Source organism: Myxine glutinosa, chromosome 4 (genome assembly GCF_964187855.1).
Source record: "Myxine glutinosa chromosome 4, kmMyxGlut1.1, whole genome shotgun sequence".
NCBI lineage: Eukaryota > Metazoa > Chordata > Myxini > Myxiniformes > Myxinidae > Myxine > Myxine glutinosa.
This window is the reverse complement of record NC_136264.1, coordinates 81441026-81456330: the sequence shown is the minus strand read 5'-3', so window position 1 is coordinate 81456330 and position 15305 is coordinate 81441026. Positions and strand designations below refer to the sequence as shown.

The 15305-nt window shown below is 47.3% G+C and overlaps 1 protein-coding gene across 1 annotated transcript in view; it reads right to left on the bottom strand.

Moving 5' to 3' along the window:
- The window catches only part of LOC137424913 (A disintegrin and metalloproteinase with thrombospondin motifs 9), a 218665-nt gene extending 210993 nt beyond the window's left edge, over positions 1–7672 (bottom strand). Inside the window, exons 1-3 of the mRNA XM_078776082.1 lie at positions 7335–7672; positions 4967–5370; positions 3487–3658 (exon numbers count right to left, since the gene is read on the bottom strand). Coding sequence (XP_078632208.1) covers positions 3487–3658; positions 4967–5370; positions 7335–7458 — 700 coding nt within the window. The 5' untranslated portion in view covers positions 7459–7672. The remainder of the gene's footprint in view (positions 1–3486; positions 3659–4966; positions 5371–7334) is intronic.
- Positions 7673–15305: the final 7633 nt, after the last annotated feature.

Below are 15305 nucleotides of genomic sequence, written 5' to 3'. Positions count from 1 at the left end.
AAAACAACGTCCCCTTAAATCTTCGATGAATCCCTCTACCCCTCACCTATCCCATCTCTCACATCAGTTGCACTCTTGGTGCGTGTGTTTGCAGGGCGGAAGGGCAGTTTGACACAAAAGCAAACCTTTGCCATGATCATGCTGCGGCTGGAGTGCGTTTGGCAAAGTTTTCAAAATCCATCAGCAATTTTTCTTGGCAAAGGTTGGTAATTGCGATCAAAAAGCAAATAGCAGAATTACAAAGGCTGGTAAGGCTTTCATGTTTTTTGGTAATGGTCCGGACATAACATTGTGCTTAGAAATTGCACGTCCCCCAAGGCTAAGATTTTGGCGACTACAGAGGAACAGGCGGTGTGGTAAGGCAGGCAGGAGCGGCGAGGCCTTTTCACATCGATGTTATGATGTGCTCCACAAAGGCAACTCGAATGGGCAATCGGTATCGGTCAATCAGATCGATGGCTGCGACAAGGAAAAAGCCGATGTCGAAAAACAACCTTAAGTTATGAACCACCGAACGTCGCGAATGATTGCACTGAATCTGTTGGAGTGACGGTTCGGATTGACCTGCTCATGAAAATGACCGGAAACACCTGATGATTGAATACGGCTACGGTTGACGTAGCTACTCTTACGATCATACGTGCTGCACTAAAAATGAGCTACCAACCAACTGAGAAATCCTGGGAATGCAGATATCATCATCATATCATATCATATCATATCATATCATATATCATATCATATCAATCTACATCTACATCTACATCTACTATTACTACAACTACTACTACCACAGCTACTACTACTACTACTACTACATCTACTACTACTACATCTACTACTACTACTACATCTACTACTACTACATCTACTACTACTACATCTACTACTACTACAGCTGCTACGACTACATCTACGATTACTACAACTATTACTACTACTACAACTATTACTACAACTACTACTACTACATCTACTACTACTACAGCTGCTACGACTACATCTACGACTACTACAACTATTACTACTACTACAACTATTACTACAACTACTACTACTACATCTACTACTACTACATCTACTACTACTACAACTATTACTACTACAACTATTACTACTACAACTACTACATATACTACTACTACAGCTACTACTACTACTACATCTACTACTACTACCACATCTACTACTACTACATCTACTACTACTACAACTATTACTACTACTACATCTACTACTACTACAACTACTACAACTATTACTACTACAACTACTACATCTACTACTACTACATCTACTACTACTACAGCTACTACTACTACTACTACTACAACTACTACTACTACTACGATTACATCTATTACTACTACTACATCTACTAGTACTACTACTACTACTACTACTACAGCTATTACTACAACTACATCTACTACTACTACATCTACTAGTACTACGACATCTACTACTACTACTACATCTACGACTACTACAGCTACTACTACTACAGCTACTACTACTACATCTACGACTACTACTACTACTACTACTACATATATTACTACAACTACATCTACTACTACTACATCTACTAGTACTACGACATCTACTACTACTACTACATCTACGACTACTACAGCTACTACTACTACAGCTACTACTACTACATCTACTACTACTACTACAACTACGAATACTACAGCTACTACTACTACTACTACTACAACTATTACTACTACTACAACTATTACTACAACTACTACTACTACAACTACTACTACATCTACTACTACATCTACTACTACTACAGCTACTACTACTACAACTACTACTACAGCTACTACTACTACAACTACTACTACTACTACTACTACTACTACAGCTACTATTACTACATCTACAACTACTACACCTACATCTACTACTACTACTACTACTACTACTACTACTACTACTACAACACAAACAGCCAAAATTATTTCCATTTTCTTGTCTTGACTGCTGGAGATAAGCTTTGGTTCAAATCTTTCCTCAACTGGCTGACGTAAGACTGGAACCGATTTTAGGCAGGGATTTGTAATTTGTTTGGGATGCCGGCAATAACACAACTACCATTAATGTCCAGCTAATTCTCGTACACAGGAGACCCAGCTTACTGTCCAACTGAGGGATAGTCCACTTTGTGATGCAATTCCCCACCTGCAAAGCACCAATCTGATCGTTTATAGTCGGGCCGAGAATTAAACGCAGACCAGACGGCTCAAAGGTGGGTGTGTTACCTCTGCGTGATTCTGTTGGACTCAATATATGCAGGAATATCTACCTAATAATATGCTTGTCTGTCTGTCTGTCCCTCCGTCGCATATCGCAAGATGACGGAATGTCCACGGTACCATATCTCGCGAGATTGTGAATGGAAACCTGATGCCGGAAGGTAGTTTGGATTATTGTTCTCGTGAGACATATCTCGCTGCTACCGAGATTGTGAATGGAGTGAAAGGAGAACTTGGGAAGGTGGAAAAGCAGAGTATGAGGAGGTATGGGAAGGTGAAGTTGGGAATGGCATGGGAATATATAGTTAAATATTCCACCATTTTAATGAAGTAATGAAGAAATAATATGTAATGATGTAAAAATGCCCTCTTGGTTTGAAGAATGGGGGAAAGTGGGAGGGGAGGACAGAGCGTTGGGTGAGGCCAGAGAGGGGCAGAGAGTTAGGAGAGGGGGGTTAAGGCTTTGGGGGAGGTTGAAGACTTGGAGTGGGGATGGGGTTTGAAGACCTGGAGTAGGGAGGGGATTCAAGCCCTGAGATTGGGGGTTGAGTACTTGAGGTCTGGAGGAGTGTGGGGGGTTGGAGGACTTGAGGTCTGGAGGAGTGTGGGGAGTTTGAGGACTTGAGGCCTGGAGGAGTGTGGGGTGTTGGAGGACTTTAGGTCTGGAGGGGTGTGGAGGATTTGAGGACTTGAGGTCTGGAGGAGTGTGGGGGGTTTGAGGACTTGAGGTCTGGAGGAGTGTGGGGGGTTGGAGGACTTGAGGTCTGGAGGAGTGTGGGGAGTTGGAGGACTTGAGGTCTGGAGGAGTGTGGGGGGTTGGAGGACTTGAGGTCTGGAGGAGTGTGGGGGGTTGGAGGACTTGAGGCCTGGAGGAGTGTGGGGGGTTTGAGGACTTGAGGTCTGGAGGAGTGTGGGGGTTGGAGGGCTTGAGGTCTGGAGGAGTGTGGGGGGTTGGAGGACTTGAGGTCTGGAGGAGTGTGGGGAGTTGGAGGACTTGAGGTCTGGAGGAGTGTGGGAGGTTGAGGACTTGGATGGGAGCGGTTGATTTAATCAAGCATCACCTTTAGGAGGCACATAGCTAGACAATATGAAATTCTCATGATGTATTAAATTGTTGTTTGCATAGTGTTGTTGAAGTCACATTTTACCTTAAGCGGTATTCCGCAGGTACCTACGAGTACATAATCATATTTGTGATTTGTTGCAGAGTTGTTACCCTCAGTGTGACATGTCTGCTGAGTAGACGGTGTGTGATGAGATGGTAAAGCGTCCTGCCGGTACAACACGTGAGCTTTGCTGCGTTCTTGGGCCGCTTCCCCAAGCCAGCCATCTTTCAGGAGCAGTGGTTCGACGAAGTAGTCACCCATACGAGTTCGAAACGTGCCGAGCTATGGAGACAGGTGGCAGGTATTTGCACGCCTTAGGTCCAGCATTGTATTAGTTACAATTGAATGGAGATTTCTCCATCGAAGCAACGTGACGATACCTTCAGGAAAGCCAGTCAGGTTTATACGACATAAATATTGCAGAAGCCAAGAATGGTATGAATGTACATGTACATAATAATGTAAACTAACTATGGAATACAATATTTATTAATAACGTTTGGTTTTAATCTAGTTTTACTTTGTAACCAGGTAATGCCTGTTTCGTTTGGGGCGATTATACACCGCCCAAAGAAAACGCGTTTCATAGATACAGGAAATAAAATCGTGAAATCTTTATTAATTTTTTTTTTTGTGTTTTCGCACGAGTTTCCGTGTGTGTGTGTGCGACCCACTCCCCCCTGTGTGTGTGTGACCCACTCCCCTGTCTATGTGTGTGTGTGTGTGTGTGTGTGTGTGTGTGAGACCCACTCCCCGTGTGTGTGTGTGTGTGTGCGAGACCCACTCCCCCATGTGTGTGTGTGTGTGACCCACTCCCCCATGTGTGTGTGACCCACTCCCCCATGTGTGTATGTGTGACCCACTACCCCGTGTGTGTGTGTGACCCACTCCCCCATGTGTGTGTGTGACCCACTCCCCCATGTGTGTGTGTGACCCACTCCCCTGTGTGTGTGTGTGATGGACTCCCCCATGTGTGTGTGTGACCCACTCCCCCATGTGTGTGTGTGTGTGTGTGTGACCCACTCCCCCACATGACTATGACTTACCTTCGTCATCCATCCCCATCATCATCATCATCATCATCATCATCATCATCATCATGTAACATACCCTATGCAGAGTGTTGGTACTGCCAAAGTTGCCACTGATTATCTGGATCGGTCGCTACTCCGATACAGGAGGTCAGGGCAGGAATTTGGAATTTGTTTCTGGTGTCGGTGATGGCTCGCCTACTCTTCACAAAGGACACCGTGAGATCTTTAACATCTACCGGCTAATGGCGGCAGACGGGACACCCGTTTAACGTCCATCCGAGGGACGGCACACACACATTGACGAATCACTCTGCCTGTGAAACACCAGGACGGCAGTTTTGTAGACAGGTCGAGATTCAAACCCAGGCTAGACGGCTTACAGGTGAGCGTGCATACCTCTAGGCCATCCTGCCAGCCCAGCTAGCCCTCACTACATTTGTTGAAATATATTTCTCTCATTTACCTGTTGTGGTGGTGTCTTTGCTCACACAAACAAAATAGACAAGCAAATTGGTCCATCAGGTATAAGATTTAAGAAGACGGTAGCATTACGTACCAAACCGGCACAGAGGCTCAGGACGGCCACATCCTTGCTTCGACCATTGACGTGGCCAGAGTAGAAGCAATGACGTACATCCTCGTTTGCTAGCACTTCTTCATCCTGAAAATGTTCATTTTCCTCCAATTCAGATGCGCCAGAAAGCGTGAAGTTGCCCGGTGCATGGCCACGGAGCGGCAGGTAGGCCGGTGCGATGAAGGAAGCGTCTGCCGTCAGGTTCAGGTGAAATTCTGTGCCAAATGCAGCAAGCCGGTAATGAGTCCTATTTGGTAGACCATGGGCACGGTCGGGGCTCCGTCTTTGGCGTGTGAAGTGCACCTCCTCCGGATATGGTTCACCAGCGTCGTCCAGTCTTATTGGTGTCACAATCTCATAGGCCTTTAGCTGTTTCAGAAAGGTCTCTGCAAAAAGGAGATGAAAATTAGGACAAATCGTGCTGGCAGAGGATCAAGCTCCAGTACATGAAATAGATCTTGAATATTGAGGGAATCACATTGGGAACCACTACAATGCATTATATCAGGTATCAGTGTTCCTTTGCATTTTTTGGCCATAGTTTTTTTTTATGTGAACAGTTCATCGGGGGCCATATATTTATTATGTAGACAAATGCAGGAATTTTGACCACTCCCACCATTATTCCCCCTTCCTTTTCCTCCCTCCTCTTACTTACTCCAATCTCCTCCCAAACTTGTCTCCCCACTCGTCCCACAATATCGTCCTCTTTCTCAATTTTATGCCCTCAAATTACCATCGCAAACCCAGTGTACACGTACTAAGTCGACGACCATGATTTGTGGAGATGAAAGTTGTGTCGGAACATCGTGTATGTTAAGAAGTACATGTAGAGAAACGCAGAAAAGTGACTTTGGGCACAAATGAGACGAGTGCTGGGAGGATTGTGAGATCTCCATGTAGCGTTATACAATGGGCCACCCAGAGGTCATGTTAACGGCAGAGACCACCCAGAGGTCACCTTAACGCGAGAGACCACCCAAAAGGTCACGTTAACACCACAGACCACCCAAAGGTCACGTTAACACCAGAGACCACCCAAAAGGTTACGTTATCACCACAGACCACCCAAAAGGTCACGTTAACACCAGAGACCACCCAAAGGTCACATTAATGGCAGAGACCACCCAAAGGTCACCTTAACGCAAGAGACCACCCAAAAGGTCACGTTAACGCAAGAGACCACCCAAAAGGTCACGTTAACACCACAGACCACCCAAAGGTCACGTTAACGGCAGAGATCACCCAAAAGGTCACATTAACGGCAGAGATCACCCAAAGGTCACCTTAAAGCAAGAGACAACCCAAAGGTCACCTTAATGCGAGAGACCACCCAAAAGGTCACGTTAACACCAGAGACCACCCAAAAGGTCACGTTAACGGCAGAGACCACCCAAAGGTCACGTTAATGGCAGAGATCACCCAAAGGTCATCTTAAAGCAAGAGACCACCCAAAGGTCACCTTACCGGCAGAGATCACCCAAAGGTCACGTTAACGGCAGAGACCACCCAAAGGTCATGTTAATGTGGGTTGGAACATCAGGACCACCCAAAGGACAGCTGGGATGGGGCATGATTTAAGGGAGGAGGGGGTTTGGGTGAAATTTATACAACACTAGCAGGAAGGAGTCCTTGTCGTTGCCAGGTTGATGTTCTAAACCTGTTGGTATTTTGAAGAATCAAATTGTTTTTTTTCCTATTTTTGTAGGTGTCAAAAACACTTCAATACACCCACCCACTGAGGAAAATTTGTATTTAATATTATTATATCACACACACAATAATCGCGTATAATTTAATATTACCTTTCACATAGCTACTGTACAAAGCATCAGGTACTATGGAGCGCTTTTTTTAAAGATCCAAAAAAAATCGAACTTTCTTCTTTTTTCAAAATTTCCGATGTATAAATATATTTATTATTTTTTACCTAAAACAAATTTAACTCAAACAATTTTTTTATTAATATTATTATTTTAATTTTTTTTGCCTAAAACGCTCCCAGGCACTCGCTGATGAAATTCTGAAAGTTTGACCAAGATCCATTCAGCCATCTCTGAGAAAGGCCAATTAAAAGCACCAGCCTCTTACATCAACAGTTTCCATTTATAGATATGGACACAGACGGACAGACAGACACGGACATAGACATGGACAGAGACAAGACATGGACATAGACATAGACACGGACATGGACACGTACATGGGCACGGACATGGACACGGACATGGACACGGACATGGACACAGACATAGACATACACATGGACAGACATAGACATAGACATGGACAGACATCGACACGGACATGGAGATAGACATGGATACAGACATGGACACGGCCTCCTTGCCTTGGTGGGGATGGAGGTGCGAGCTGCCGCGTGTCCGTGCGAGCGAGCCACTGAGCACGCGCATCGCTACGATCCAGAAGAGCCACCGCATGGTGCGTCGCACGAGGAGGTCCACAACTACCATCACCACCAATATCTGTCTCTCTTCTCACTCTCCCGCTCAAAATCCACAACGCGTGCTGCTCCGCCTGGCTCAGCTCCCTCTGCCCGCTGCCCGCCCGACGACTCTCAATTATATCCGGACATCGCTATAACTATAATACAAGGACCACCACGTGCGGCTCCTGGTGTACCTGGCTGTCCCATAGATTCGGCGCGAGTTGTACGTCATCGCTTGAAGTTTCTTCCCCACCCCTTCGCACGCGTCATTTCTAGCGGTTTGTGTTCTGCAGACGCACTCGGAAAGGCGCGTTCGCAAACGGTCTTTCCTGAAGCTCCGCAGGGGACGCGTCGAGCCGAGAGCACAGAGCGGGCGGGTTAGCGAGCGGGACATCCCTGTTGAGAGGGAAAACGATTGGATGGAACGGGAGGGAGGGTTTGGAGAAAGTCTGGGGTGGGCACGCGTGTGTGTAGGGTCGGACTGGCCCGGGGTGGGGTGAGAAGGGTTGGGGAAGAGGTGTTGGGGGGGGGGGGGTTGAGCGGGTGGGGTGAGGGGGTTGGGGGTGGGGTGAGGGGTTGGAGGTGGGGTGAGGGGAGTTGGGGGGTGTGGTGAGGGGTTGGGGGAGGGGTGGTGGGGGGGTTGGGGAAGGGGTGGTGGGGAGGCTGGGCGGGTGGGGTGAGGGGGGTTGGGGCGGTGGGTAGGGTGAGGGGAGTTGGGGGAGGTGTGGTGAGGAGGGTTTGAGAGGTGGGGTGAGGGGTTTGAGGGGTGGGGTGAGGCGGTGAGGCGGTGAGGAGGTGAGAGGAGGTGAGAGGGGTTGAGGTGGTGTGGGGGGTTGGGATGGAGTGAGGGGGATTGGAGGTGGGGTGAGGGAGGTTGGGGGTGGGGTGAGGGAGGTTGGGGGTGGTGGGTGAAGGGGGTTTGAGGAGTGGGATGAGGAAGGTTGGAGGGGGGGTGAGGGCGTTGGAGGAGGAGGTGTATCGCACGACCACACTCACCGTCACGCAGTAATAAATTGATTTCCTCAGCACTCACTTATTCTGTGATTTTTAAATTGTTTATCTTACTTGTCAGAATAACATTCTGTCTCTACCCTCTGGGTTAACTTACCAATGACACTTGGACGACCTCCGTCCCTGTTCAAAATGCTGCCTACGACTTTGGTGTGTGTATGTGTGTGTATGTGTGTTAGACTGTGTGTGCGTGTGTGTGTGTATGTGTTAGACTGTGTGTGTGTGTGTGTGTGTTAGACTGTGTGTGTGTGTGTGTGTGTGTGTGTGTGTGTGTGTGTGTGTGTGTGTGTGTGTGTGTGTGTGTTAGACTGTGTGTGAGACTGCGTGTGTGTGTGTATGTGTGTTAGACTGTGTGTGTGTTTGTGTGTACGTGTGTTAGACTGTGCGTGTGTTAGACTGTGTGTGTGTGTTTATGTGTGTTAGACTGTGTGTCTGTGTGTGTGTGTGTGTGTTAGACTGTGTGTGTGTGTTAGACTGTGTGTGTGTGTGTCTGTTAGACTGAGTGTACGACTGTGTATGTGTGTGTGTGTGTGTGTGTGTGTGTGTGTGTGTGTGTGTGTGTTAGACTGTGTGTGTGTGTTAGACTGTGTGTGTGTGCGTGTGTGTGTGTGTTAGACTGTGTGTAAGACTGCGTGTGTGTGTATGTGTGTTAGACTGTGTGTGTGTGTATGTGTGTTAGACTGTGTGTGTGTATATGTATGTGTGTATGTGTGTTAGACTGTGTGTGTGTATATATGTGCGTTAGACTGTGTATGTGTGTGTGTGTGTGTGTGTGTGTGTGTGTGTGTGTGTGTGTGTGTGTGTGTGTGTGTGTGTGTAAGAGCCCCTGAAACGTTTCCTCTGCTTACCCTCCAACTGTTTAATAATTCAGATACACTTGTACAACACACGTGTCCTTTACCCTTTTTATCTAAAGGTAAGTTGTTTTATGATCTCCTCCACAACACAAAACAAGAAAAAGAGCAATCAGAGATTGCAAACCCTCGCCAGGATGTATTTTCAGTGGTTTTTAAGGCTTTTGTGTTAAAACAAATATGGCGGCTGAGCCACATGACCGATGACGTCATCATTTTTTTTTTTCTCCGCCAATTTATCCCGAGATGACGCTCAAGAAATTTCATCTTGATCGATGAAGTTTTGTACTTGTCAAATTATGATGTCATAATGGAGGCACCTATGACATCATTATCATATTTTATTCCCCATTGATTCCCCATTTCCCATTTCCCATTGGGATTCCCCATTCCCCATTTTATTCCCCATTTATTCCCCATGATGGAAATGAATGTAGAAGGAAGCAGAGGACGGGGAAGACCGAAAAAGACTTGGCTAAAGATGGTGGAAGAAGAAATGCGGGCAAGGGGGTTAACAAGGAGAGATGCAGAAAATAGGGCAAAATGGAGAACATTGTCATGGGGACCGCAAGGCTAACCCCCGCTCTAGCAGGGAAAATGGCCTTTAAAATGCATGTTGTATTCCCCATGGAGAGTTCTTTACAATGAGCTATGTCTCAATTTTTTCGATGCAGCACTTTAGGAGATATCGAGGTGCAACTTTTTTCGGTTTTTCCAAGATGGCGGCCGAACCACGTGACCTATGACGTCACCTTTTTTTCTCTACCAATTTATGCCTACAGGATGCTCAAAAAATTTCGTCTTTATCGGATGAAGTTTTGTACTTGTCGAATTATGACGTCATAATGGAGGCACCTATGAAATCATTAACATACTGTGATTTATTCCCCATGGAGAGTTCTTTACAATGAGCCATTTCTCAATTTTTTCTATTCAGCACTTTCGGAGATATAGAGGTGAAAAATTTATTCGGTTTCCAAGATGGCGGCTGAACCACGTGACCTATGACGTCATAATTATCATTAAAACATTCCACAGGTGGAGTTGCACCTATGGTGAAAATTTCCTGTCGATCAGACCAACGGTTGCAGAGAAAATCATATTCATTCTGTGCGGACAAACAGACAAACAGACAAACAAACAAATGAAAAATCGGTCAGAGACCGAGGACTTGCCGGAATGTACTTTTTATCGACCATTTTGGACGAATATGGCGGCCGAACCACGTGACCGATGACATCATTATTTGTCTTCTAAACTAATTTATTCCTTGTATTGATGATGCTCAAGAAATTTCATCTTGATCGGATGAAGTTTTGTACTTGTCGGATTATGACATCATAATGGCGGCACCTATGACATCATCATTAACATATTTTATTCTCCATGGAGAGTTCTTTACAATGACCCATGTCTCAATTTTTTCTATTCAGCACTTTCGGAGATATAGAGGTGCAAAGCTTTTCGGTTTTTCCAAGATAGCGGCCGAACCACGTGACCGATGACGTCATCATTATTATTTTTTTCTCCACCAGTTTATGCCGTCATGTTGCTCAAGAAATTGCATCTTGATTGGATGAAGTTTTGTACTTGTCGAATTATCAAATTATGACGTCATAATCGAGGCCTTGGGCCGTGAGAGTTAAAAATTAGGCACAGTCTATTCCAGGGCAAGACAACTATGTGTGTAAAGCTTGGGGATTCTATGTACAACTGTGTAGAACGTAGTGCTGCGCACAGACAGACAGACAGACAAACCAACCGATCAACATACTTGCCGGTTTCTTTTCCAGCAAGTAACAAACGGACTCAAATGCAATACCTTCTCCTCTGGCGAGGGTAAATATGGCCGATAATGCTCTGATACATTGTGTAGAAAAGCTGTAAATGGATGTCACACACCCAAATTGGTTTATTAGACGATATAGGTCTCTGGACTTCACAACTTGGTGACTTGGTCTTGTTGGCCTGAACAAGTGTAACAATTAATAATGGATTCTTCTGGAATAAAAACATTTTGCATGAGAGTTCATTCTGCTCCTGAGGCCATGAGGCTGAGCAATGACCTTAAAAATCATCCTGACGCTATCAATAGTTTATTGAGAACTAGCTGAAGTACCCGGCATTGCCGGGGGAAAGGGGGGGGGGGGGGGCGGGGGAGGGGAAAGATACACTACATATACATCTTTTGGGGGGGGGGCTTTCACAGGCTCCTCCGTTTTGGGGGAGGGGGGGGGGGGAAGCGAAGGAGGAAAAAGTTACCTGTGCAAAGAGTACTTTAACCTCAGTGTTGCCCAAGTAAAAAAGGAAATTGTAATAACCTCCGGCACAAACACCAGGTGGCGCTACATGGTACACATTTACATCGAGAATTTACGCCCCTCCTCCGGCCCCTCATACCCCAGCATGAACCCACGGCCACATAGCCTATGTTACCCCACGCACAAAGTTGTATTTGTATTTGTGCCCAGAGTAAAGTACATAATTGTTTATAGCTGGAGTACCCGGCCTTGCTCAGGCGAAAAAGAAACATTAACATATTTGATGACATTCCGGAAGAAGAAGAAGAAGAAGACTTACCACCAACGTCGACTGCTTCTAGAATTGTCTGATTGGATCTGATTTGTTTGATTATTTGTGTTCAAATGTCTGGTAAATGTTTCGTATTTATTTATGCATGTGTGTACTTGTATATAACTGTCATTCATTAATCAACAAGACCAAAAGTCTAACAGCGGCGTAGCCAGGCTTGTAAAATATTATAAACCACAAACCCACATGATTAGTTTTTTAAACAGTCGCTAATGCTGTCTATAACATTAAACAAAGAAATTTGGCGGAATCCCGACATCCGTGAGGTAAGTTTTACTTACAGAACTGAGGAAAGATCTACTGTAATCTATATAACCCAAAGGGTTGGAGGTGTGCTCATTTACCAAGCAGCTAGCTAGCGCTTGCCAACCAAGTTCCTTAACGGTTTTGAATGGAGTTCTTGCTCGAATGCTTAAACCACTTGGCGATCTCTCCACAAGAACCTGGTAAATGAACACACACCCAATGTTCTTGAGACCCGACCATAGATCGTCTGTAATCTATATACCCCAAAGAGGAATGACCCTTCCTGCAGCTCCCGTAGTGAGCGGGTGTACTTGTAAATAAAAATGTTGGTCGGTGTAGTCAGCCGTCGTAATGACATCATAGACGTAATGACGTAACGGACAAAAAACTGCAGCCAATTTAATACGTAGAAGTTGATATATTTTAACTTCCAGTACCGTAACTTGCAGTCACTACGGAGGGATTAGTGTTATGATTTGATTTACTACAATATTAACGTTAAGTTATCATTATTTCTAAAATGATATTACTATAAAAAAACTGAGGCTAATTCCATACTTCTGCGATTATTAATATTAGTGCCAAACACCGCTTATCACCGATTCATGAACCATACACCACTTCAATCCATTAACTTTCCATTCACGACATTGGGATGAAAGTGTAATGGTTATATTTACTATACTATTATTATTATTATTATTATTACAAAAACAATACTACTGAAACGATACACTACCGTATTAACAAACCTGGGCTTAATTTGTCCAACGGGGTCCGAAGGTGAGGCTTAACGCCTAAGGCCTATACATACCTTATTGTTGGAAGCGCCGTAACGCCGATGCTTTCGATATTTGATGGTCATTTTAATAATCGGTTTGTTTGTGTTTCACACTGAATGAAAAACGTAAAGGGAGAGCATGGCGATTGTGATATATGATAGGTTCGACGACATGTTCGGCATGAACGGCATATAAATCAAAATGCCAGAGTGTGGAGAGTCAGCTGCTGTACTGCCGTAATGACATCTGATGTAATCACATCACCCTGTCATGTGACCAGATGCTCAGCTCTGATTGGTATACGTTTGAGGGGACATACATAAATGCATGCACACGGATGGACAAACACTGCTCTAGACTGCTTAGCCCGATGGGCTCTGCCGTAAAAAGGATTAGGCACCACAGGGCGTTTTTCTTTATCCCTCAAAAAAAAAAAAATCGACCTTTTTTTTTCTTTCAAATATTAAAAAAAATTTTTTTTAAATTAGTCTACAACACTCCCCGTGACTGACTGACAACGCCCTGAAAGTTTGAAGAAGATACGTTCAGCCATCTCTGAGAGAAATGGTGACACATAGACAAACGGCTCTCTTATAGTATACTAGCTGAGGTACCCGGCTTCGCCCGGGTTGAATAAGAATAATACAAATATATGATGAAAAGAACATGTATATTTTAGAGCAATATCACAGTACATTTCCTACATGACGTTTTGTCAATTTTCAATTTCTCAAAACCTCTTGGTATACAACATTTATGGTTTTCTTACTTGGTGCCAAGACATAAAGATTGCTTGGTTTTCCAACCCTCGAGCAGCCCACGTACAGCTGGCCATGGGAAGTACCCGGCATTGCCGGGCGGGGAAGGGAGGGGAGGAGGCAGGGGAGGGGAGGGGAACGGGAGGGGAGGGGAACGGGGGGGGGGGGAGAGGAGAGGGTGGGGAGGGGAGAAGAGGAGGGGAGGGGAGAAGAGGGGGGGCAGGGGAGAAGAGGAGGGAGAGGGAAGAGGAGAGGAGGGAGGGGGAGGAGGAGAGGGGAGGGGGAGGGGGAGGAGGAGAGGGGAGGGGGGAGGGGGAGGGAGGAGAGGGGAGGGGGGAGGGGGAGGAGGAGAGGGGGGAGGGGGAGGAGAGAGGGGGGAGGGGGGAGGAGGAGAGGGGAGGGGGAGGGGTGAGGGGAGGTGAGGGGGAGGGGTGAGGGGAGGTGAGGGGGGGAGGGGAGAGGGGAGAGGGGAGGGGGAGGGGAGGGGAGGGGAGGGGGAGGGGAGGGGGGAGGGGGAAGGGAGGGGGAGGGGAGGGGAGGGGGGAGGGGGGAGGGGGAGGGGAGGGGGAGGGGGAGGGGAGGGGGAGGGGGAGGTGAGGGGGAGGGGTGAGGGGAGGGGGGAGTGGAGGGGGAGGGGGAGGGGGAGGGGGAGGGGGAGTGGGAGGGGAGGGGGAGGTGAGGGGAGGGGTGAGGGGAGGGGGGAGTGGAGGGGAGGGGGAGGGGAGGGGGGAGGGGGGGAGGGGGAGGGGGGGAGGGGGGAGTGGAGGGGGAGGGGAGGGGAGGGGGGGAGTGGAGGGGAAGGGGGAGGGGAGGGGAGGGGGGAGTGGAGGGGAAGGGGGAGGGGAGGGAGGGGGGAAGGGGGAGGGGGAGGGGGGAAGGGGGAGGGGGAGGGGGGCTTCGCCCAGGTTGAATAAGAATAATACAAATATATGATGAAAAGAACATGTATATTTTAGAGCAATATCACAGTACATTTCCTACATGGCGTTTTGTCAATTTTCAATTTCTCAAAACCTCTTGGTGTACAACATTTCTGGTTTTCTTACTTGGTGCCAAGACATAAAGATTGCTTGGTTTTCCAACCCTCGAGCAGCCCATGTACAGCTGGCATGGGAAGTACCCGGCATTGCCGGGTGGGGGAAGGGGGGGAGGAGGAAGGGGAGGGGAGGGGAACGGGGGGAAGGGGAGGGGAACGGGGGGAGGGGAGGGGAACGGGGGGGGAGGGGGAGGGGAATGGGGGGGGGAGGGGAGGGGAACGGGGGGGAGGGGAGGGGAGGGGAACGGGGGGGAGGGGAGGGGAGGGGAACGGGGGGGAGGGGAGGGGAACGAGGGAGGCGGAGGGGAGAAGAGGGAGGGAGGGGAGAGAGGAGAGGGAGAGGAGAGGGGAGAGGGGAGGGAGGGGGAGAGAGGGGAGGGGGAGGAGGAGAGGGGAGGAGGAGAGGGGAGGGAGGGGGGAAGGGGGAGGGGGAGGGGGGAGGGGGGAGGGGGAGGGGGGAAGGGGGAGGGGGAGGGGGGAAGGGGGAGGGGGAGGGGGGCTTCGCCAGGTTGAATAAGAATAATACAAATATATGATGAAAAGAACATGTATATTTTAGAGCAATATCACAGTACATTTCCTACATGGCGTTT